The 25207-nt window shown below is 40.5% G+C and overlaps 1 protein-coding gene across 1 annotated transcript in view; it reads right to left on the bottom strand.

Moving 5' to 3' along the window:
- Window positions 1-5403: 5403 nt before the first annotated feature.
- LOC125485276 (intestinal mucin-like protein) overlaps window positions 5404-25207 on the bottom strand; it is a 47535-nt gene continuing 27731 nt past the window's right edge. The window contains exons 11-14 of the mRNA XM_048607354.1: window positions 16526-16654; window positions 15975-16014; window positions 8145-8265; window positions 5404-6037 (exon numbers count right to left, since the gene is read on the bottom strand). Coding sequence (XP_048463311.1) covers window positions 5608-6037; window positions 8145-8265; window positions 15975-16014; window positions 16526-16654 — 720 coding nt within the window. The 3' untranslated portion in view covers window positions 5404-5607. The remainder of the gene's footprint in view (window positions 6038-8144; window positions 8266-15974; window positions 16015-16525; window positions 16655-25207) is intronic.

The raw sequence follows: 25207 nt of genomic DNA, 5'->3' as shown, positions 1-25207 counted from the left end.
TGATATATATCAGGAAAAGTCAAGTTCCCAGTACCAGACCGTGAGGAACTCCACTACGAAATTTCCTCCATCCCAAAAAATATCCATTGACTCTGTTTCCTATCACTCAGCCAATTTTATGTCCACGTTGCTACTGTCCCTTTTATACCTGTATAACTTTTGTCACTAGTCTGTTCAATTTGATTGTATCAAATGCCTTCTGGAAATCCATGTATATCACTTCATTGAGCCTTTCTCTATCTCTCAAAACACTCCAGCAAATTAGTTAAACATGACTTTCCCTTTAGAAATTCACGCCTACTCTTCCTAATCAACCCACCTTTTTCCATGTGATTACTAATTCTATCCTGAATAATGGTTTCTAGAAGCTTTCCCATCAATGAAGTTAAACTAACTGGTCCGTAATTGCTGGGATTATCCTTAAAAACTTCCTTGGACATGGCCATATTGTTTGCAGTTCTCCAGTCTTCTGGCACCTCCCCTGATTCCATGAAAGACTAAAAGATTAAGGAGAATGGTCCCCCTCCAATTTCTGACCTCACTTCCTTCAAACTCCTTGGATGCATCTCATTCAGTTCTGTGTCTTGTCAACTCTAAATACTAACAGTCTATCCAAGACTTCTTTCTTATAAATTTTCAACTTTCTAGTGACAGAGTTCCCTCCTCTATTACCATGGCCTAGGCAGCATCCTCCTTTATTGTAAAGTCACTTACAAAATATTCATTTACGACCTCAGCTTTACCCCGCCTCCGTGTGTAAATCCCCCTTTTGGTCTCTGACCAGCCCTAATCCTTCTTTAACCATACTCGTATGACTGTAGAAAACATTGGAATTTCCCTTCATGTTAGAAGCGAGTCTTTTGTCATAGTTCCTTTTTGCTTCTCTTCTTTACTTTTTCACCTCCCCTTGTAAACCTTCAGTATTCCTGTTGGTTCTCAATTGGTTCTGTCTAACACCTATCATAAGCACACAGGGACTTAAAATTCTCCAGATCTCATTTTAGCTGTATCTATCTCAGGGATACTTCTTTACTAAGTGTTATTAATCCTAATTCTTTAGTTTTTAAATCAGACAATCCTGAAGCTGTTCTGTGGAATGGAAGCAGAGAGGCGCTGGTATTGAAGTGGTGGAGTATTCATCCTGACATTGTGGAGTCATTGATGGTGACAGTCTTTGTTCTTACCTTGGGCTGGTGCAGGGGAATTCCCAGTCTTGTCTGAAATAGATGATGGCTCAGTTCCCTGGATCCTCTCTCTCTCTTTTTCTCTCTGTCTCTCTCCACGTACCCTATATCGATAAACCTTATTTTGGGGGCTGGCCGTTGTTGCTATGTCAGTGATCTTACTGAACCCTCTCAGCCAATGACCACGGGCAGCTACCCATGATGCTAGGATGACTATTATTCTCTTGCTCGCCTCCATTTGTAGGTTAATTTTCCAAACTCTCAAGAACAAAAATTTATTTTCAAAAACACTGTACTCATCATAGGCTAGTGTGGTGCCTGACAAATCTTTGTTTACACTTGCAGGCAGCTAGTAACTACTATAACACAGGTTTATTGCAAGATTCATTATACCACTTACTGTGCAGTCTGTGTATTGTTACTGAATTAGAATTTTGCAATGATATGTCCCTTTCATGCAACTGAAGACCATGAAAAGAACTTTCATGGTGTCTGTCATCTGAGTGGGAGAATGTAACAGCAGGATATCAAATTTGGTCAACCTGTGCAGTCTGCATCCTTGCCAGCCATTCTTGAAACAACAAACATGGACCCTGTTCTGGAGTTGCTTGAAGGCTCGCTCTGCAAGTTGTAGGTGAAGTATTCTTGTCCTATTTTTGCTACAGCAAAGTTTATGTAAGCATTATGTTGAGATGCTGGAGCAATTTGGAGATACTTCCTGTACATGATAAGAATGGAAAGAGAAGTACTCCTTTTGCATGAGTATGGACACTTGTTGCAGCAGTATATGGCCTGCAACTTGACTAGCACATGTAGAGGGTTGCCTGGGAGGAGGAAGGACAAGGAGCCCTCTTCATAGAGGCTTGACCTACAAATGGTGTTCTAGGAATGCCATCCCTTGTAACCTAGGGACACAACAGTGCTTGAGGAGGCTACAAATCGCAAATGAGATCATCACAAAGTTGTTTCACCTTCTTCAAACTAGCTTGTAGCCACAAAGCATGGCCAAGACAATGCATGTTCAGGTCATCAACCCTCTAACATGCCTTCCAGCTAGAGCAAATAGTTCACCATTCACAGACATGATGAGAATGATCACAGACACACCATATATAAGGAGAGAGGACTTGATTTTCTTCCCCCTGAGGGGGAAAATTCAGATGGCTTTTTCAAAAGCGATGTCAGTCCACCATGTTAGTGGGGAGAAATACTGCAAATGAAATACTGCTCTTTGAACTTGCCATTGGTGTGCAAATGCACCAAAAGTTCATCTTAGTTAATGTCCCTTAGCAGCAAGCATAATCCATTTAGCCTACACTACAGACTGATCTCTGGTCTTTAAAACACTCCACATTGTGACTGATGACCTCTTCCTGCCATTCCCATCATGAAAGGTCAGATGGCTTCAACAAAGGCCATGGTGAACATTACTGCCCACTTTAATATAATGTTACTTGCATAATCAGATGTACAGCTGTATATTTCTTTACATAGTCATTAATAAATGTGGTGAAAAACTGAGACTCCTGTACAGATCCCAGTTGTCACATCCCATCAGTCAGAAAACATTCTGTTTATTCTTGCTTGCACACCAATTACCAGCATGTCACAGGTTCTCCCTGATACCATACACTCTGTTTTTTGTTGGTAATTCCTGTGTCTCAGCTTATCATATGCATTCAGAAAATCCATAAAGACAGTACCTGTAGACATTTTTCTTATTTAGCTTGTTAGTGACTTCAAGAATGAACTATGCAAGTCATACTTGTCATAAATGCAAGTCATAAATAAACACATGCTGATATTGTCGTATCTCATTTTGTTCAGATGCTCAGTTTGTTTCTTTTGATACTTTTCAGTTACTTCCTCAGAATTAGTAGCGTAACACCTAGATCTAGAGGAAAATTATGATTAACATAAATGTAATTTCCAGGTGTATTTCTCTTTAGATGAAGCACAGATATAAAGATCTCTATTTTTCAATCTTTTTCTCTTATTGACCAAGACTGTATCCAGGCAAATGATAATAAGAACAAAATTTTGAAAGCTTAGGCCAACTCAGGTGTTGAGAACAGACGAGCAAAGATTCAAGATAACAAGGTGTAAAGCTGGATGAACACAGCAGGCCAGGCAGCATCAGAGGAGCAGGAAAGCTGACGTTTTGGATCTGGACCCTTCTTCAGAAATGGGGGAGGAGAAGGGGACTCTGAAATAAATAGAGAGAGGGGGAGACGATGATAGAAGGTGGATAGTGGAGCAGATAGCTGTACAGAAGACGGACAGGTCAAGTAGGCGAGGATGGACACAGTAAAGGTGAGTGTAGGTAGGGAGTGGGATGGGGGTTGGTCAGTTGAGGAAAGATGGACAGGTCAAGGAGGTGGGTATGAGGCTAGTAGGTAGGAATTCGGGGTGGGGGTTGGCCAGTGAGGTGGGAGGAGTGGATAGGTGGGAGAAAAGATGCACAGTCAAGGAGGCGGGGATGATCTGGGCTGGTCTTGGGATGAGATTGGGGGTGGGGAGATTTTGAAGCTTGTGAACTCCACATTGAGACCATTGGGCTGCAGGATTCCCAAGTGAAATATGAGGTGCTGTTCCTGCAGCCTTCGGGTGGCATCGTTGTGGCACTGGAGGAGGCCTCAGATGGACATGTTGTCCAAGGAGTGGGAGGGAGAGTTGAAGTGGTTCGCGACTGGGAAGTGCAGTCGTTTGTCATGAACCAAGCGTAGGTGTTCCACAAAGCGGTCTCCAAGCTCCGCTTGGTTTCCCCGATGTAGAGGAGGCCACATCGGGAACAGCAGATACAATATCCACATTAGCAGATGTGCAGGTAAACATCTGTTTAATGTGGAAATTTTTCTTGGGGCCTGGGATGGGGGTGACGGGGGGAGGTGTAGGGGCAGGTGTAGCACTTCATGCGGTTGCAGGGAAACGTGCCGGAGGTGGTGGGGCTAGTGGGGAGTGTGGAACGGATGAGGGAGTGATGGAGAGAGTGGTCCTTCCGGAAGGCAGATAAGGGTGGGGAGGGAAAAATGTCCTTGGTAGTGGGGTCAGATTGCAGGTGGCAGAAGTGGCGGAGATTCGAACAGTTCATAAATGTCTTGCTTTTAGAAACAAGAAATACAGGAAGTTAACTTCTCCTTGTAAAAACTGTATTTTGTTCATTCAAGCATATGACGAAAAATATAAAGCAAATGAATTGTTTCAAACTGCCAGATTCAAAAGAAATTTTTAATTTCCATCTTCTCTGAAGAGAAATGCATGTGGCTTTTGAGAGACCATGTGAAAGATCGGCAGTTAATGTAAACGGGAACCCAAAAGAATCATCTGTATAATATGAATATTAAAAGGGCAGTAAAAGGCGGGGTATTGCTCATTCGGGACCATATACAGGATCTAAGCACGGAAACAGAGATCCTGAATTAGTACTTCTCATCTGTTTTACCAAGGGAAAATGCTGTCTAAGTAATTGTGAAAGAGAAGGCAGCTGAGGCACTATGAAGAGGAGGCCTTAGAACGGCTAGCTATACTTAAAAGTTAATTAGTCACCAGAACTGGATGGAATACTAAGGGAGGTAAGGGTGGAAATTGTGGAGGTTTTCCTAAGAAATGGAGGGTGATGCCAGAAGACTGAGGAATTGCAAATGCTACATGTTTGTTCTTAAAAGGGGGTATGAGGATAGATTAAGGAAAATGCAAGAAATGTCAATGGTTGACGATTTTAGAAATGTGATATCTCAGCCAGTGTGTATAATCAATAGTGGCATGAAAGTGTGTGTGTTTCAATTAGGAAATGGCAATTCATTTAACGAGGTTGATTTTAAATGGTAAAGTGTTGATAATTGGAACTAGCTGAGTTGCTCTTCCAGAGAACTAGCATTGGATGGAACAAAAACAGAAGTTGCTGGAAAAGTTCAGCAGGCCTGGCGGCATCTGTGAATTAAAAATCAGAGTTAACGTTTTGGGCCTGGTGATCCTTGGGGCCAGATGGTCCCTCTTTGTGCTGTAAATGACCTATGATTTTATACTTCAGAAGCCAGTATGCAGAGAAACATTCTATATAACAATTTCCCACACATATTCTAATTTAGTGAGCTCTAAGGTGCAGTATAAATCACAAGGGTTGAAGAGTGCTTCTGACAGTGAAAAGACCTGGTACAAAAACCAAAAGCAATGACGTGATAAATATGTATATATTTATTTGTTAGAATTATTGGCCGATACTTAATTTCTTCTGCACATAGTAAGAATTTTCATTGGAATAGGACTTTGGATAATAAATAGACATTTTTTCAGAATAATCTTGTTTAATTAGAAACTAACGTGAATAAAAACAAAGTGAACAGTTAATAAACACCAGCATTGTGAAGTTTGGAAGTAAGAAGCAAACAGAATGAATTTGATTCGCTAAAATATTTGATTCGTTTTATGTGAGCTTTATACGCTTCTGAACATTTGCTCGTCTTCCATGCCTTGGCTTTCTTTCCTTAGGTTGGTTTTCTTGTAGGTCATTTTCTAAGTTTGCTTCCCTTTTACTTTTGTTGGATTCATTTACTTCATTAAAGCTTATGAAGTCTGTCTGTTTCTCTAGATTGATCAAGTTGAGCTTGTCTCCAGTTTCATTGATCCTGTCTGGATTGCGTTTTGCTCGAGATAGTTCATGGATTGTGCTGTTTGAAGGTGAGCTGGTTGGTTCCTCACAGTTATTTTCCATGCAGTCACATGTATCCACATAGACATAAGAGTATTGAATAGTATTTCCATCAGGGCATATTAAAGTAATCTCCCTTTTGTGGGTCTTCATCTCTTGACAACAGTTACATTTGTGCTCCATTGAATTTACTTCTGATGAATACCTATTATTAGACATATTTTAAGAGAATTAAAACATGAGAAAATATGAACTCCTTGCCAAGCTATTTCACGAAGCTACAGCATTAAAATTCATCCAATAATGTGGAGAATTTCCCAGATATGTTCTGAATGCAAAAACAAATCAAATTCAGTCATTTACCATTCTGCTGTCAATCATTAGCAAATTGATGGAAGAAGTCATCAACATTGTCGCCAAGTACTCAACAACAAACTGCTCACTGTTGCTCAATTTGGTTTCTGCCAGGACCACTTGGCTGTTGACCTCTTTACAGCCTTGGTCTGAACAGCTGAATTCTAATGCTGATATGAGAGTGGCTGCCCTTGACATCAAGGCAGTATTTAATTGAGTGTGGCATACAAGAGCTTCAATAAAATTGAAGTGAATGTGAATAACGGGCAAAATTCTCCATTAGTTGGAGTGATTCCTAACACAAAGGAAGAAGATTATGATTGTTGGAGGTCAATCATCTCAGATTCAGGACATCTCTGCAGGAGTTCCTCAGAATAGTGTCCTGGACCCAACCATTTTCAGCAGCTTCATTTATGACCTTCCTTCATTGTAAGGTCAAAAGTGGGATGTTTGCTATAATTGCACAATTTTAAGGCCCCTGTGAAACTCTTCAGATCCTGAGAAAGTCTATTCTGCAATCAATAAGATCTGGACAAATCTGGGTTTGGATAAGTGGCAAGTAACTTTGGTGACAAGTTCTAAGCAATGAATATCATTAACTATGGAGAATCTAACTATCTTACCCTGGTCTTCAACAGCATTACCATTCCAAGTGTTCCGCTATCAACATCCTGGGGTTACTCACTGACCAGAAACTGAACTGAGTCAACCATGTAAATAATGGGCTTAGTTTTACAGGCCACCAAAGTCCCTCCAATTAAGAGCTCCTCAGGAACATAGGATATTCCTCATCAGAGAATAGTTGGCCAATCAGAGGAAAGTCTCTTATACTGGCACATCACAGGGGCAGAGGGGCACACTGATATTAGATTAGGACCAACAGGAGGTGAGCTGCAATGGTTCAATCCCAGGAAATGAGATTGGTCTCCCTCAGTGCAAATCAGGCATGCCCTCTCTGTTGTGAAAGTAGGAGTAAAGGCCAGGGGAAGAGAGAAATATGGAGGTCATTACAACTCAGAAGGACCTGTTGATGGCTTTTGAAGAGATGTCCCCTACTTCCCATCACCAGACCACACCCACCAGATGGTTGGAGTAGGCATCTCCCATCTGGCAGTTAAATCTCAGTGTGAAGGAGTGATGCCTTTTAGGGGAAATTAATTGCTCACTTAAGGTTTTTGATCTACTAGTCGTTAGGCTGCCCACAATACACTTGCCACTTGTAAAGCTGTGGTAGGGACAGGTGTGTGCGAGTTTGTGGTAGACAGACTACTGGTTGGATTTTATGGGCACCTCCATAAACTCGCTACGGTCTTTAAAACTGTTAATAGGGGTACAAGAGCAGATCAAGAGCTAGAAATTCAACAGTGAATAACTCATCTCCTGGCTCCTTCAATGCCTGTTCACCATTTACAAGGCACAAGATATGAGTGCAATGGAATTCTTTCCACTTGTCTGGATGAATGCAACTGAAAAATCACTTATGCAGCACATTTGCTCAGCACCCTATCCACCACCTCAAACTTTCACAGCCTCCATCCTGAAACACACTGACAGCACTGTTTACCATCTTTGAGACAAACTGCAACAACTTTCTTAGGCTGTTTGAAAATCTCCACCACCTTAAGGAATAAGGGAATCAACCGCATGGGAATCCATCACCTACAAGTTCCCCTCTAAGCCACACACTATTCTGACTTGGAATTATATTGGTGTTCCTCCAATGCCACTGGGTTAAAATTCTGGAACTTCCTCTGAACCAGCACGTGGATGTACCTATATGACATTGACTCCAAAATGGTGGCTCACCACCGACTTCTCAATGGATATAAAGCATGGGCAATAAATGTTTACCAGTGATGCTCTCATGCTATGAACAAAACAAAATGAGACTAATCTGTTGTATACAATATAAGGAAGATCATTTGAGGTGAGAGTTACATAAGGGAATTGCTACTTACATGGAGTAAGTACCACACGTCCCTTCACATTCTGCAATTTCTACTTTCTCTGATGATTGGCATCCATCATGCGTTATCTGGATCATTTTTTTTGTTCTCTTACAACTCTGTTTTTCTTGGCCTAGATTATAATTATAAACATGAACATTTAGAAATAAAGGACAGGATTTCAACATGAAATGAGAACAGCAGCAGTTATTGTCGCTAATAGATTTGAAACCTAAAAAGAATCATTGGAATTATAATTTAAAAAAAAGGCATATTATTTTTATTTTCCTAAAGCTAGAGGAAAGAGTATCTCACTTATGATACCTGTCAATTTACATTTGAAATGTTAACTTTACAATAAAGGTGACTACTTTTTTCACCAATTAAATTGGTGAGTAAAATATTGAACTCAATACTAAAATGCAAGCAAAATACTACAGATCTAAAACTTTGAAATAAAAACAGGAAGTGTTTAAAATATTCAGCAGATCTGGCCGCATCTGAGAGAAAAACAAGGGCTCCGATAATCGGATGGCCAGACGGTCGTTGGAGCAGCATGGATTGGAATTGTGCATGGGAAGCCTGTGGTCCAGATGATATTGACTATGTGACCAGAAAATTGATGATCCCAATGGGCAATTCTCCTGCTTCTGGAACCTTCCAAATGAATCAAATTCAGAGAACTTGGTGGGTTCTCATTCAGTTATGCTCATAGTTATCCAGGAAAGGTAAGTGGATTAAAAACCTAGACCAACTCCTTGGTAATGATTAAACTGATCTCCAAATCACCACTCACTGCTCTCAACTACCCTCCCAACGCCCTTTCCACCAGTTGCAACTCCTGGTCCTGCCCCACCTTGCTGCCAGGCCCAACATTGCTCAATCCCTTCCAGTCTTGAAACACACATGCTTTCTGCTGGACCCGAAACGATCTTCTGTGCGCCACTCGTGACACTCCCTATCCCTCCTGGATCTGACACCTCCTCTGTCCTCTGTCCTCTCCCTCATCCCTAACCTAACAACTCCTCCCACTGGCCTAAATCTCCTCTAAGCATTTCATAAATTACTTGGCAGCCTATATATATGGCAGTGCCACCTGGCACCCTATTCACCTGGCATCTTACCCACATCGCACTCTTATTTCTTAACCAACTTCTTTTTAAATAGAGAAAGACTGCAGATGGCTGTAGCATAGGGAGATTTGGCAGTCATTGTGCATAAATCACAAAAAGCTAGCATCCCAATTCAGCAGGTAATAAAGAAGACAAATAGAATGTTGGTTGTGACTTGAAAAGGAATAGATTATAAAAATAGAAAGGTCTTATTAAAGCTATCAAATCAGAGCTGGAGTATACGATGAACAGTCCCCCTTATTTAAGGAAAGATGTACTGGCATTGGAGGCAGTCCAGTAAAGGTTCACTGGCTGATTCTTCAAGATGTTCACAGGAAAATTCAGAGTAGATAGAGATAAATTATTTCCACTGCTTAGGGATTTTCGAATTAGGGGCATAGTCTGAGAATTAAGGCTAGACTGTTCAGGAGAGATTTAGGAAACACTTCTACACCCAAAGTGTGGTTGAGGTTCGGAACTCTTTTCCATAAACCACAGGTGATGCTGGATCAGTTGTCAATTTAAATCTGAGATAAATTTTTGTTAAGCAAAGGTATTATGAGATATAGGCCAAAGGCAGATATATGGAGTCAGGCCACATATCAGTCATGATCTCATTGAATGGCAGAAAAAGAACTGAACGGCCTACTCCTGTTTCTATGTTGCTATGCACCTAGAATTCTACTTACCTGGCACCCAAGTCCCTACCTACCCATCTGGTGTTCCACTCCTTCCCCAGCTGGCATCCTACCATCTCAGCATCCTAACATCACACTTATATTGTGCGTTTACCCTTTGACAGCAGCTGTCAGATTTGCTGCTAAGGACTTTAACTGTAAAAATATGGCAGTTGACTGCTGTGAAAAGGGGATGTGATTTGCCTTTCTTTGATAGTTCTATGCTATGAAAGAACTGTCAGGATAGAAGTATGGTTTGCATTTCTGATGGAGCCCTGAGTGAAATCTCCTCTCAGAAATGAACAGCCCCATGCTTTTGTGAGAAAGCAGGGCTAGACTATTTGGAAAAACCCTGAATTAAAACAAAATACTGTGGATGCTGGAAATCTGCAGCAATCACAGAGAATGCAGGAGAAATTCAGCAGGTGTAGCAACATCTTTGGAGAAAAACAGAGTTAACGTTTTGAGTCCATTATGACTTTCCTTCAGAATTCTCTTAACGCTGTTTCTCTCTCCACAGGTGCTACCATACATACTAAGTTCCTCCAGAATTCTGCCTTTTTTCCCCCTTGGAAAATCGGGTCCATTACATTTAATCCTCTCATCCAATTTGTTGATATACATCGTGAAGGCCTGAGGCCCAAGCAATGATCACTGTGGCATGTCACTAGTCTCCAGCTACCACTTTTTAAAAGATCTATTTATTTCTACACTCTTGTATCTGCTAGCAAATTTTCAGTCCATTACCCCCAACCCCATGTACTTTAATATTATACACGAGCATCTTGTATGGAAGAACAAAAGCTGTCTGAAAATTACAAACACCACATCCACCAGTCCTCTTTTCACTAGTTACACAATTCAAAAAAACTTCAGGTCCAAAAATAGAAGTTGCTGGAAAAGCTCAGCAGGTCTGGCAGCATCTGTGAAGAAAAAATCAGTTAATGTTTTGGGTCCGGTGACCCTGAAGGGCAACTTCTGTTTTTGTTCCTGATTTACAGCATCTGCAGTTCTTTTGGTTTTCAAAAAAACTCCAGTTGGTTTGTCAATCTTGATTTTACTTTGATAAATTATATTAACTTTGTCTGATCCCACTGATTGTTTTCCATGTGTTCTGTTGTTGCATCTTTTACAATAGATTCCAGCATTGTCTGTGTTACTAATGTGAGATGACCATGTTTGTAATTCCTGTTTTCTTCTTCCTTTTTTAACTGTTGGGTTATATTTGTCACCCTTCAATCTGCAATGACTTTCCAGAAACTACAGAATTTTGGAAGATAAAAACAAATATATCAATGATCTCCATGGCCACTTGCTTTTGCCCCCAGCAAGTAGATTAGACCTGGAAATTTGTCAGCTTTCAGTCATATTAATTTCATAGAATTCCAACAATGTGGAAGAGGTCCATTTGAGTCCACAGCAACCTTCCAAAGAGCATCCCACACAGACCCAACCCCCTATCCCTGCATTTCCCATGGCTAATCCACCTAGCCTGCACATCTTGGACTGTGGGTGGAAACCAGAGCTAACCCACACAGACACAGGGAGAAAGTGCAACAAACTCCACACAGACAGTCGCCCTCGGGTGGAATAGAACCTGGGTCCCTGGAGCTGTGAGGTAGCAATGCTAACGACTGAGCCACCATGCCACCTTAATTAAATTATTCCACTTTTTAAAAAATAATGCTACTTCCTTCAATTCCTCCTTCCCCGTAGACCCTCACTTCCCTAGCATTTCTGCAAAGTCAGTTGTGTCTCCTTCTGTAAAGACAGAAATAAAGTAGTTGTTTAATTACTCTTCTACTTCCTTATCCTCAACAATTAATTCTCCCATTTCAGACTGTAAAGGACCTCTATCCATCTCCGTTAACTTTTTTTACGTACTTATAAAAGATTTTATGGTCTTTTACATTCCTTACAAGTTTACTCTCATACTCTATTTGTCCCCTCTTAATTAATTCCTTGGTGAATTCTAAACTGCTCCCAGTCCTCGGGTTTCCTACTTTTTCTAGCAATGTTCTATGATTCCTCTTTGGATTTAATACTATTTTTAATATCTTCTGTCAGCTATAGCTGGGCCACTTCTCCTGGTGTACTTTTGAGATGGGAAGAAATATAGAACTATTACAAAACATGAATTTATTCCTTAATTATTGGCATTGCCTATCCACTATTCACCTTTGTAATTTCCTTTGTTTAGAATTACGATCTTAGCCTTGGATTGGACTACTTCACTTTCTATCCCAACAAAGGATCCTATTATGTTATGGTTTCCTAAAGGACTCTGCAATTAACACCTTTTCATGGCACAATACTAACTCTAGAAACAAAAATGGAAGATGCTGGAAAGGCTCAGCAGGTCTGCCAGTATCTGTGAAGAAAAAAATCAGAGTTAACGTTTCGGGTCTGGTGACCCTTCCTCAGAACTTCTTACATGTATCCCTTGTTACATGTAGCTCTAATTTCCTGATTCATGCCATTCTCTGCTTCACTACTACAGTTTGGATGCTAATAGGCAATCCACTAACATTTTCTTCCCTTTGTCCCTTCTTAGCATCAAACTGATTCTATATCTAGGTTTTCCAAGCCAATATCCTTTATCACTATTGCATTGATTTCAGCCTTTACTAACAAGTCAACCCTATCTCTTTTTCATTTCTGCCTGTGCTTCCAAAATGTTGAATATCCATGGATTCATTTCCCAGCCCTGGTGACCCTGTAGCCATGAGTCCATGATCACAGTTATAGCACATATGTTTACAAGTGTTTGCACTGTTTAGTCATCTATCCTATTATGAATGTTCCTTTAGATATATGTTTTGACTTGGATTTTTAACATTGCTACACATTTTGATCATGCTATGGCCTGTGAGAATATTGATTCTAGTTACGTTGGGGTGCAACCCATCAAGATGGTACAGGTTCTATCTTCCTCGGAATCCATCCCATTGCCTCGGAAATCTAAAGCTTGCCATCCTACACCAGTTCTCCAGCCACAAATTCACCTGATCTATTCTCCTACTCCTAATGTCTGTAGCATGTGCCACAATCCTGATTTTACCACGTTTGAGGTTCAGTTTTTAATTTCTCAGTTCCTTTATATTCTGGCTACAGGACTTCATCCCTCAGTTTACCCCTATTGTTGTTTCTAAAATGGATTACAACTCTGACTATTTAAAGAAAGATGTATGATCTATAAACATCATTTTTCAGACTTTGGATTTCAAAAAAATTGACATATGGGTATTAGTCTAATTTTGTGAAGGGGTCTGAAATCAACTAGGTCAGTCTTTCTAAAACCATGATTTTAAAGAAATCTGTTATTCCTGGAGTGTCAATATAATTTTGTTTATACTGAAGGAGTTTATGACCGTAGAGAGAGAACATTAAGCCATTTTTTAAGCAGAAACTGAGATGAACAAGTTTTGATTTAGTTCAAAAGCTTTTGGGCAGTTCGAAGAATACCTGATTGGGCTCAGAAGCAAGTAGTCTCTCCTAGAAAATGAGATTGTTCAGCAGTTAATCAAATAAGGGTGTAGTTTGTGGAGTTTCCACACTGGGAGTATTTGATTGAAACTATGCAGATTATTAAAACAATGAGTAAGTTATGTGAATAGTCAAGGGATCAGAACTGAGAAGAAGCAGTTAAGTCAAACCTATAGATTCAATTGGGAAGGAATTTCTCTGGACTTTTGTGTAACTGTATTGTGATGTTGTTGGGGATAGATGAGATTTTGCATTGTCATGTGTTTTGAAAATTTATGAAGTGTGGTGTATTTGAATAGGGTTGGTTTAATTTATTTTCATTTCTGTTGTGCAATAAACTTATTTTAGAACAAAGAACAAAGAAAATGACAGCACAGGAACAGGCCCTTCGGCCCTACAAGCCTGCACCGATCCAGATCCTCTATCTAAACCTGTTGCCTATTTTCCAAGGATCTGTATCCCTCTGCTCCCTGCCCATTCATGTATCTGTCTAGATACATCTTAAATGACGCTATCGTGCCTGCCTCTACCACCTCCACTGGCAACGCGTTCCAGGCACCCACCACCCTCTGCGTAAAGAACTTTCCACGCATATCTCCCTTAAACTTTTCCCCTCTCACCTTGAAATTAATGTTAAAACTAAATCTGCAGCTTTGTGTATTCATGGTTCAGTTAAAGATGAAATAAAAACAACATATGATCTGTCAAGTCAGATTTCATTTTAGGATCTGAATTATCCAGGGGTAACATCAGCTAAGATAATAACCCTGTTCATCCTCTCCCTTCCGAACGCTGGCACAGGGAGGCAACATCCTGGTATCATATCTTTGGCTATAGAGATGTCTATCTGTTGTCCTTATGACAGAATGCCCTATCAGTGATACTCTTTAACCGTTTACTCCATGCAGGTGAGTCAATCATGGTGTCGCAGACTTGACTTTCACTGCACTCCCCTCGGAAATCATTTCCCCCAGTGCCATGCAAAATGGAAAATCTGTCAGAGAGGGAGATGAACCCAGGGGACTCCTCAACAATATGCCTAGTATTTTTACTTTGTTTGATAATAGCTGATACATTTCTGCCAGTGAACTCTTTGCTTGCATGGTGAACACTTGACTGTACATGCCGTTCAGAAAATCTCAGTCTTGCAGATGATCCAGCCACTAGTCCAGACCTGAAATGCAGGTAGAAACACTTCCTATACAGGTACTCACCTTGAACATTGTAAGGGTCTCTGACTGAGCTGCCACCCAAGTCTTAAATTATTTCCCTTACATTTTCTTTCTCTACTTTAAAAATAATAAATTATGATATGATATGAAGTATATGGTACATGAAATGAAATTATAATAATAGATGATATCCAGGCTTGGCTGATAAGTAGAAAGTAACATTTGTGCCATACTAGCTATTACCATCTCCTACAAAAGAGCATTTAACCATTGTCCCTTAACTTTTAATGACATTACCATTATTATCAACATCTTGAAGGTTACCATTGACCAGAAACTCAACAGGACTAGCCATACGAATACTGTGGCTTCAAAGGCAGGTCAGAGTGGGAATTCTGCAGAGGATAACTCATCTCCTGACTCCCCAAACCTGCATCATCTATCAGACATATGTTTTTGGGGTCAGTGGGCAGTGGTAATTTTATAGGACAAGTAATCCAGAACCCCAGATTAATGCTATGGGGACATGAATTTGAATCCCACTGTGGCAAATGGTGAAATTTGAATTCATTAAAGATCTGGAATAAAAGGCTAGCTAATTGTGACCATATAACCATTGCTGATTGTTGTAAAAACCCAGCCAATTGCACTTATATCCTTTAAAGACAGAAATTTGTTGTCTTTACCTGCGTTGGCGTACATGTAGCTCCAGACCCACAGCAATGTGGTTGAGTCTTAACTGTCGTCTGGACAATTAGGGACAGGCAATAAGTGTGGCACCTATATACTACGAATGAATTTTAAAGGATGTTAGCAATGTAATGGAATAATCCCAACTTACCTACACAGCAATATTCAGAAGTTTGACACCATCTGGAAGAAAGCATCACATCTGCAAACTCCATTCACTCTCACACCTAGTGATACTCAATAGTGGCAGTGTGTACCATTAACAAGACTCACAGAACTTCACCAAGACCCCTTTAAACCGTAGTTTCCAAACTCACAACCATTACCGTCTAGAAGGATGCCGGGAATCAGGATCCGGAAACAGGTTTTGTAGTGTTTCTGAGTTAACAAGAATCTTAGCCATAATGTCAGGAAAGGGTTTAAATCATTAATGTCTACCTAAACATTGGCCAATAAACATGAAGTCTTGATCAGAAGAAACACAGTTGTTTTACATAAGGAACCAATGATTGAAAATGAGTCAAATTATGGAGTGCAGACTTCACATTTGTCAAAGTTATATATGCATAAAGACATTGACTGTTATATTATTCATCAAAAAGCCAGGTGTCTAAACAGAGGACCTTTCTCTACTGAGTTGTTTAAAAGACAAGGAACTAATTTTTAGACTTTATTCATAAGAATATCGTCAGTTTTCAAACTTACATGTTTGACAACAGCCATCATCAGTCATCATAATTGTGCCCTGAAATATCAAAGTTTTAATTGTAAAATTTCATACATTGTTAAAGATAACGGTACATTGAATTATATATTTTTCTAAAAGCATCATAAAAAGCGCTTATTAAACATCCAACAACTAATAACATGCTGGCACAAGATTTTATTCATGATCCAAATTAACATTTGTCAGTTGTATGATTTTGACTTAACAATAATGTGCTTGTTCATCTTTTTGAGATCTGCATGTAATACTTTTAACTTATAATCTTTGTCCACGGTGAAGATGCAAGTAACAGCAGAAGAGAGCTGCATATTTTTGCTGCATGGCTTGAACCAGGTCAAGTCTCTTTCAGTTAGAATTTTTGTATGCTAAATCAGCAAATACTTTATTTCCTTATTCTATTTGAATTGCTGTGTACAAATATTGAAAGACAACATGAAAATAATTTTAATACCGTTATATGTTTGGTTGAATTTTAAACCATACAATTGGAATTCCATTAAGTATTTTGTTGAAATTTTTGCATACTCACCGGTTCACAGTCTTCTGGATGAAAATCAGGACAAACAAGCTTGGAACTAGTCGATATTAAGCTATCATTAATTTGAAGACATCCATAGACTGTACAGTTGTTATAAGGTGATGGCCACATATAGCCAGGCTAGAATGGCAAGACAAAAGATAATAGTGAATTCAAAAAGTTACATTATTACATATTAAATTATGAATATGAGATTCTGTTTAATTGAGAATAGACAATACCTGTTACATGTTAGGATAATGCTATAATAGATATTGTCAATTCTAGATGTGTCATGTGACAAAAGGCAGCCATTATTTTAAAGTGACAGCATATCATTTTATTGTTGCAATCTGCCCATGAAATTTCCAGAAATCACTCAAAATGTTTGAATATTTTCATGACCACTTTTTCACAGCAATTGATATTTATAATGTCCCAAACCAAGGACTAGATCAAAATAAACCAGCAAACTTCAAAAAAGCATGAAAAATGTAGATAACAAATGATCTCTAGTAAAGTTCTAAATCATTCAATAAAGTTTTTACTTGAAGACTTTGCCTCATCCAAAAATCTAATCTTGGACTTGGGGATATTTTAGTGCAGAGCACTGACTCTTGAAAGATGAACTGAGCACATTTAGTGTACATAATTCCATAGAATGCATCATTCAGTCAGCTGAATCACTAAAACTTTGTTTAAGTATTTGGCAATTCCTTTTTGTCAGCCTTTTGAAAGGCAGAAAGGCAAATTTCAGGATCTCTTGAGTTCAAATTGATAGTGTGTATTTTTAAAAAATACGACTGAGGAGTAGGCTTTTCGGTTACTCAAGTCTGTTCCATCCTTGAATTAGAACATGGCTCATCTGCTTTTATAACTTCATCTAAACCTAATAGACAAGAGATTAGAGAAAACTATGTGTGTCTTCATTCAATGTTATTTCAACTGTCAAGAAGGTAAACAGTTGAATGTTGATAAAATAGGGAACCAGAGATGCTGGAAATCTGAAACATAAACAGAAATTGCTGGAGAAATTCAGAGGTCTGTCAGCATCTGTGGAGAGAAAGCAGAGAAAACATTTCAAGTCCAGTGACCCTTCTTCACAACAAGGTGTTATTTTGAGGATTTTCATGGCAGGTGTCTTGTGATGACTCATAATGGTTTTTCTGATGCTGTCTTCCATTCCTACCTTTATTAATTATGCAGTTAGACTCTTTGACTTCCTTGTCAAGCTATCATGAAACAGCAGAGGTAAAATTCTCACCACTGCTAGACCTCCTGGTATGCAGGCTACTGAAACCATTCTGAAATGTCTCAGAAAGGAAAGCTGGCACTTTACTTTTGAGATAGGAACCTGCGGGGTCCTGGTGGATATGGTGGTTGAGAGGAGGGCCATTCTTTGCCCGGATGATCACCAGAAAGAGGTCAAGGCACCAAACACCTGAACACTGTTAATAGCCTGGTCAGCCCTGTCTTTGGGGCCAGAAGAAATCCACAACAGTGCAGGAAAAGGTCAGCAATTCCTGACCTGAAACCTCAACTTTCCTGCTCCTCTGATGCTGCCTGGTCTGCTGTGTTCCTCCAGCTCCACACTGTGTTATCTCTGATTCCAGCATCTGCAGTTCTATTTTGTTGCACAAAGGTAAGTCCCACCATCTTCTTTCTGATTCCTCATACTCACTGAAACTCTGCCACTGCATACAAACCTCACTAATTCTCATGGACTGTTAACCTCACTATTGCAAACAGTATGCACTATTCCTGCTCTCTAGTTAAAAAGCTGTGTAACCCACGATTGTTGGTAGCCTCCAAGTAAGCACTTGACAGAGTGTAAAAAATGAAGCTAAGAGCCATAAGATGCATCCTGTACAAATTACCAATTGGATACACAATTGGTTTAATGACAGGAGACAGAGAGGGGTGGTGGAGGGTTGTTTTTCAGAATGGAGGCCTGTCACCAGCATTGTTCCACAGGGATTGGTTCTGATCAAAAACCGAAAGAACTGCGGATGCTGTAAATCAGAAACAGAAACAGAAATTGCTGGAAAAGCTCAGCAGGTCTGGCAGCATTTGTGGGGAGAAATCAGAGTTAACGTTTTAGGTCCAGTGACCCTTCCTCAGAACTGAGGAAATTCTCTACAGATGTTGCCAGACCAGCTGAGCTTTTTCAGCAATTTCTGTTTTTGTTTGGGATCGATTCTGGGTCCTCTTTCATTTGTCATTAATGTAAATGATTTGGATGAGAATATAGTAGGCAATGTTAGTAAGTTTGTGCATGACATGAAAATTAGTGGCATAGCGTACAGTGAAGAAGATTTTCTAAGGTTACAAAGGGATCTTGATCAAATGGGTCAATGAGCTGAAAAATGGCAGATGGAGTTCAATCTGGATAAATGAGGGGTATTGCATTTTGGTACAACAAACATGGGTAAGACTTATACAATTAATGGACAGGTCTTAGGTAGTGCTGTAGAACAGAAGGACCTGGGGGTTCAGGTACATAATTCTTTTAAGTTTGCATTACACATAGACAGGGTGGTTAAAAAGGCATTTAGCATGCCTGCCTCCATTACCCAGTCCTTTTGAGTATGGGAGTTGGGAAGTCATGGTGAGTTTTACAGGACATTGGTGAGGTCTCTTCTGGAGTACTGTGTTCAGTTCTGCTTGTCCAATTATAGGAAAGATATTATTAAGGTGGAAAGCGTTCACAAGAGATTTACCAGGATGTTGCCAGGTACGGAAGGTTTGAATTATAAAGAAAGGCTGGATAAGCTGAGACTTTTTTCCACTGGAGCATAGGAGTTTGAGAGGTGACCTTACAGACATTTATAAAATCATGAGGGAAATAGATAGGGTTAATGGTAGGTGTCTTTTCCCTAGGATGGAGATTTCAAGACTAGTGGGCACATTTCATGTGTGGAATGAACTTTCTGAGGAAGTTGTGGATGTGGGCACAATTACACCATTAAAAGACATTTGGATAAGTACATGAATAGGAAAGGTTGGAGGGATATGGGCCAGGAGCAGGCAGGTGGGATTAGTTTAGTTTGGGATTATGTTTGGTATGGACTGGCTGGACCGAAAGGTCTGTTTCTGTGGTAAATGACTCTATGTGCAAGGTGGCTATATGCCCCTGATGACAAAGTGATCCTGCAGGAGTATGCAAGTTAAAGGTGTCAGGAGCTCCAAAGTGAAGTCCTGAAGGGCTGAAATAGATTCTCAGTTGATCTGAGATTAGTTATGATAATATGTTGAGGTTGATGATTTGCTGATGCCAACTTTGGTAGGTAGAGGTGTCCTTAGAACATTCAGGGACATATTAGGTCGTCGGTTCATTTCCGGCTCAAAGAAGTTCCCATCTTCCTTTGCGTGGCACTGTGGCTCAGTGGTTAGCGCTGCTGCCTCACAACGCCAGGGACCCGGGTTCAATTCCACCCTCGGGCGACTGTCCGTGTAGAGTTTGCACATTCTCCCTGTGTCTGTGTGGGTTTCCTCCACGTGCTCCGGTTATTTCCCATAGTCCAGAAATGTGCAGGCTAGGTGGATTGGCCATGGAAAATTGCCCATAGTGTTGAGGGATGTGTAGATTAGTTGGGTTATAGGGGTATGGGTCTGGGTGGGATGCGCTGAGGGTCGGTGTGGACTTGTTGGGCCGAAGGCCCTGTTTCTCCACTGTAGGGATTGTATGTATGTATGTATATTGGTGAAGATACATTAAAATGGAGACTGGCAAAGCAAACAGTGAGCTGCATTTGCTAGGTAACTACTGTAACTTCCAAGTGAGATTAGTTAATAGCAAGATGCAAATGCACATAAAGGATGCTGTCACTGCTTATCAATGAGAATCAGAAATCATGGTTGAAACTTTTAGGGGAAAATGAGAACATTTGCTTGACATCGAGATTTAGATTTTCTCAGTCTCACTATATTTTCCTACATTTCTTACCATTGCCCGCTCGGCTCACAGGCTGGGAAAATTCTAACTTTAATGCATAGATACAAATCAATTAAATACAATAGATCAATTAAAGTGAAATGAATATTGAATTTTATACCAGGAAGATTGAAATATATCAAAGGTAAGGAAATGATACTTCATTGTATGGACCATTGGTTAGACATTGTGGGCATTTCTCATTTTCAAAGAAAATGTTTAGTTGAGTGAGACTCATGATACCGAATCAGCTATTTCTCATGCAATGTTCCACTCTTAACCTCATTAATCATGCACTGGGTTCATGGTTGCCTTTCTCTGTGAAGTGCATAGCTGGAGAAGTAGGAACATCCACCACTGCCAGGCCCTTCAGCTTTCATGTCTCTGGTGCCATTTTTAAAGTTCAGCTACACACCACATAGTTCTCCACTCCACCATTCCATCTACCAACAACTGAAAGTCTCTACCCATGAAGTGGGAGCAAACTTTCCTTTCCTTTTTGCCATGTGTGAATGTTGAAGGGTGGCACAGTGGCTCAGTGGTTAGCACTGCTGCCTCATAAAACCAGGCACCCGGGTTCAATTCTCAGCCTTGGGTGACTGTGCGGAGCTTGTGCATTCTTGCTGTCTGCGGGCATTTCCTCCGGGTGCTCCAGTTTCCTCCCACACTCCAAAAATGTGCAGGTTAGGTGGATTGGCCATGCTAAATTCCCGATAGATAGATTAGCCATGGGAATTGCAGTGTTACAGGAATAGGGTAGGGGCGGTGGAATACTCTTCGGAGAGTCAATGTGGACTCGATGGGCCAAATGGCCTATTTCCATGCTGTAGGAATTCTATTCTATGCTGCAAGCCAGGAACTGGCACTCACACTGTGATGCCTAAGCCTCAACATTCAACACATGGCAAATAGGAAAGGAAAGTTTGCTCCCACTTCATGAACAGAGACCTTGAATTGTTGGTAGATGTAATGGTGGAGAGGACAGCAATCCTCTTCCAGCTGACTTCCACAAATCACGCCAGAAGACCTTGCCAGTGTGGACCCAAATTGTAGCCCAGATACATGCTGTGTCCTGGATGAAAAGGAATGCCCAGCAGTGTGGGAAGAAAGTCAATGATATTCTCTTTGTTACCTTACTCTTACAGGACCAACAATCACTGTAACTCTACCACTGCATACCAATCTCACTAAGTCTGCATGCATAATATACAATCAATGATTCTCACCCACTTCATCCTCCCAAATGACTAATTCCTCCTGCATTCAGCAATACTCACTTACTGGGGACAGTTCAGCATCTCTGCTCATGCATTAACTGATTGCTCTTCCATACATTTCCATCAGTCTCAATGCCTTCCTTTGTTTCGAAGCAGAAAAAAGAAGCCCTAGAAGACTCAATAGCGCCCTCACTGGCTTTCCCACAATCTTAGGACTGCTTGCGTTTGACCTGCAGGACTGACCATGACCCATTCGCCAGATTGCAAGGACACAGATCCTGAGCTCTGGTAAGACGAAGCACCGATTGACAATGGCCAACTCTCTGTAGTGTTATCGGAGTGTAGTCCACTTCGTTCCACCAAGGACTGCTCCCCTTTGACATCTGTATATGACTATTTGTTTTAAGTATATGCAGTACGTTTGCCACGGAAATTGGTGATACATGCGTCAGGTGTGATGTTGATGTAGCACTGTGCGACACAATGCCATGACCACCCCTTTACTCACTGATAGATGGAATGTTCAGTGCTCCCTACCATCACTTGCCTGCCTCTCTGTCTGTACCTAAAAGCAGTACAGAGGCTGCTAAGCTGAGCACTAAAGACACTGTGCTAGGAAAGCAATGCAAGCCAAATAGAATCTGGCGACCTGTAAGTCAGTGCTGAAGTCAGTGAGTGTGTATGAAGAAAGCAATATAAAGTAACCAAAGGCTGACAGCCTCCAAGTAAGTGGTAAAGTGAGTGAAAGCTAAGAAAGCAAGGTTAAGAGCCATAAGATTCATCAGAGCATCCTTGTTCAAATGCATGAGGTGCATCTGTATCCTTGTATGCAAAGTGACCTGGCAGAAGAATGCAAGTCATAGAGATCCCTGAGTTCCAACATAAAGTGTTTAAGGGCTGAAGTGGTGTCTTAGTTGGTCCAAAAGCAGGCATGCATTTGGTGATCTGTAACCAGCTGCTTTGATTTGGACTGGCTTGTTTCTTAGCAGGAGAAAGAGGAGCTGGAAGTGGCACTTAAATAAGGCAAGATCCAGATGAAATACAAATGCATGGAAATAAAGTGGTCGCCATCCAGGAGGTTGAAGCATAATGATAATGTTACTGGATCAGTAATCCAGAGCCCCACACTAATGTTTTAGTCCATGGGTTTGAAACCCAACATTGCAGATAGTGAAATTTGAATTCAAACAAATCTGGATTTAAGATATAGCCTGATAGCACATGAGCGGACAGGACCAATATCTTGCAAGGGGGTGGGGTTTGCTAATGCTGTTAGTTGGAGTTTAAACTCATTTGGAAGGGTATATGGAGTGGTGTTACATTAGGGGGCGAGGCACAGACAAGTAAATAAGAGAAATTAAGCCACAAGTGAGGTGCTGGAAGACCAGAAGTTGGCTAATCTGGTGCTACTATTTAAGGAAGGTGGTAAGGAAAAGCCAGGGAACTATAGACTGGTGAGCCTGACATCAGTGGTGGGCAAGTTGTTGGAGGGGATCCTGAGGGGCAGGATTTACATGTATTTGGAAAGGCAAGGATGGATTAGAGATAGTCAACATAGCTTTGTGTGTGGGAAATCGTATTTCATTAACTTAATTGAGTTTTTTGAAGAAGTAACAAAGAGGATTAATGAAGGCAGAGTGTTGGATGTGATCGATATAGACTTCAGTAAGGCGTTCAACAAAGTTCCGCTAGTTAGACTGGTTAGCAAGGTTAGATCACATAGAATACAGGGAGAACTAGCAATTTGGATACAGTACTGGCTCAAAGGCAGGAGACAAAGGGTGGTGGCAGAGGGTTGCTTTTCAGACTGGAGGCCTGTGACCAACAGTGTGCCACAAGGATCAATGCTGGGTCCATTGCTTTTTGTCTTTTATAGAAATGATTTGGATGTGAACATAGGAGGTGTGGTTAGTAAGTTTGTAGATAATACCAAAATTGGTGGTGTAGTGGACAGTAAAGATTACCTCACAGTACAATGGGACCTTGATGAGATGGGCACATGGGCCACTGTACAAGCTCAATGGCTCTATGACTGTAAATCAGTTTAGAAGGCAGTGCAAATACAATTAAGGCACAAAGTGGATGGCATTGATTTTAATGCAATGTGAGTAAGATAAATGAGTTGAAGGTGTTGATTAATGCATGGTGATGTGAAATTGTTGAGCTGGAAAGTGAATGTAAGGAATGCCATCCTACTGAATGGTAGAGCAGGCTTGGGGGCCCAACAGCCTACTCTTGTTTGTATTTCTATGAAGGAAGCACTCACTGACACACAGTTTGGGTTCTGCTAGGTCCACTCACCTCCTGACCTCATTAAGGCTTTCTTTTCTTTATTCATTCACAGACTATGGGCATCGCTGGCTAGGCAGCATTTATTGCCCATCCCTAATTACCCAGAGGGCAGTTAAGAGTCACCACATTGCTGTGGGTCTGGAGTCACATGTAGGCCAGATCAGGTAAGGATGGCAGTCTCCTTCCCTAAAGGACATGAGTGAACCAGATGAGTTTTTCCAACAATCAACAATGGATTCACGGTCATCATTAGATTCTTAATTCCAGATATTTATTGAATTCAAATTCCACCATCTGCCATGGCAGGATTCGGACCCAGGTCCTCAGAATGTTATCTGGGTCTCTGGATTAACAGTCTAGCAATAATACGACTAAGCCATCGTCTTCCCTTGAAGTTTAAAGTTTAAACATAAACAAAAGAGCTGAATTCCAGAGGTGAGGTAAGAGTTACTGTCCTTGACTTCAAAGCCATATTTGACTGGATTCAGTGGGAATCAGGGGAGAACTCTTCACTGGTTGGAGCCATACATGGCACATAGGAAGATGGTTGTGGTTGTTGGAGGTCAGTCATCTCAGCTTCAGAAGTTCTTCGGGGTAGTATCTCAAACACAACTATCTTCAGCACCTTCCATCCATCATAAGGTCAGAAGTGGGGATATTTGCTGATGATTGCACAATGTTCAGCACCATTCGTGACTCTTCACATACTGAAACAGTCCACCTCCAATTCAACAAAAATGGGCAATATCTAGATGTGGGCTGCCAAATGGCAAGTTGAAATGATGATTTTCTATGACCTAATTCAATACCTATTCAGGCTTAAAGCAGTGAATGGCTAACCATATTCCCATTATTATGGAAAAACTCAATTTTTGTTTTTAGATAAAGACAAAAATTTTAATTTTAGCATTTTTCAGATATTCAGGAAGACCCAAATATAGAGAAAGGAGGCAGACAGTTTATCTCTTCATTCTAATTTGGTTTATTTTTAACCAGATGAATTTTGGAAGGAAATAAAACTTTGAGTGAAAATGTAATGACCTGGGTAGAGCTGATTGAAGGTTAACAGTGGATTGAATAAAGCAGAACAAGGGGTAAGAAAAGGGCCAGATGTTGAGTAAGTAGTAGAAAAGTAGGATAATGATGTGATTGATGTGAAGTAAAGAGATGAAGAAGTAGGGGGAAACACATGAACCTGGGGCAAGCAATTTGAAAAAAGCCACTGAAAACTACATTTTCCTAGCAACTTTC

This window comes from Rhincodon typus, chromosome 17, assembly GCF_021869965.1.
Source record: "Rhincodon typus isolate 14 chromosome 17, sRhiTyp1.1, whole genome shotgun sequence".
NCBI classification, from domain to species: domain Eukaryota; kingdom Metazoa; phylum Chordata; class Chondrichthyes; order Orectolobiformes; family Rhincodontidae; genus Rhincodon; species Rhincodon typus.
The sequence above is the reverse complement of the archived record's forward strand: the minus strand, read 5'-3'. Positions and strand labels throughout refer to the sequence as shown.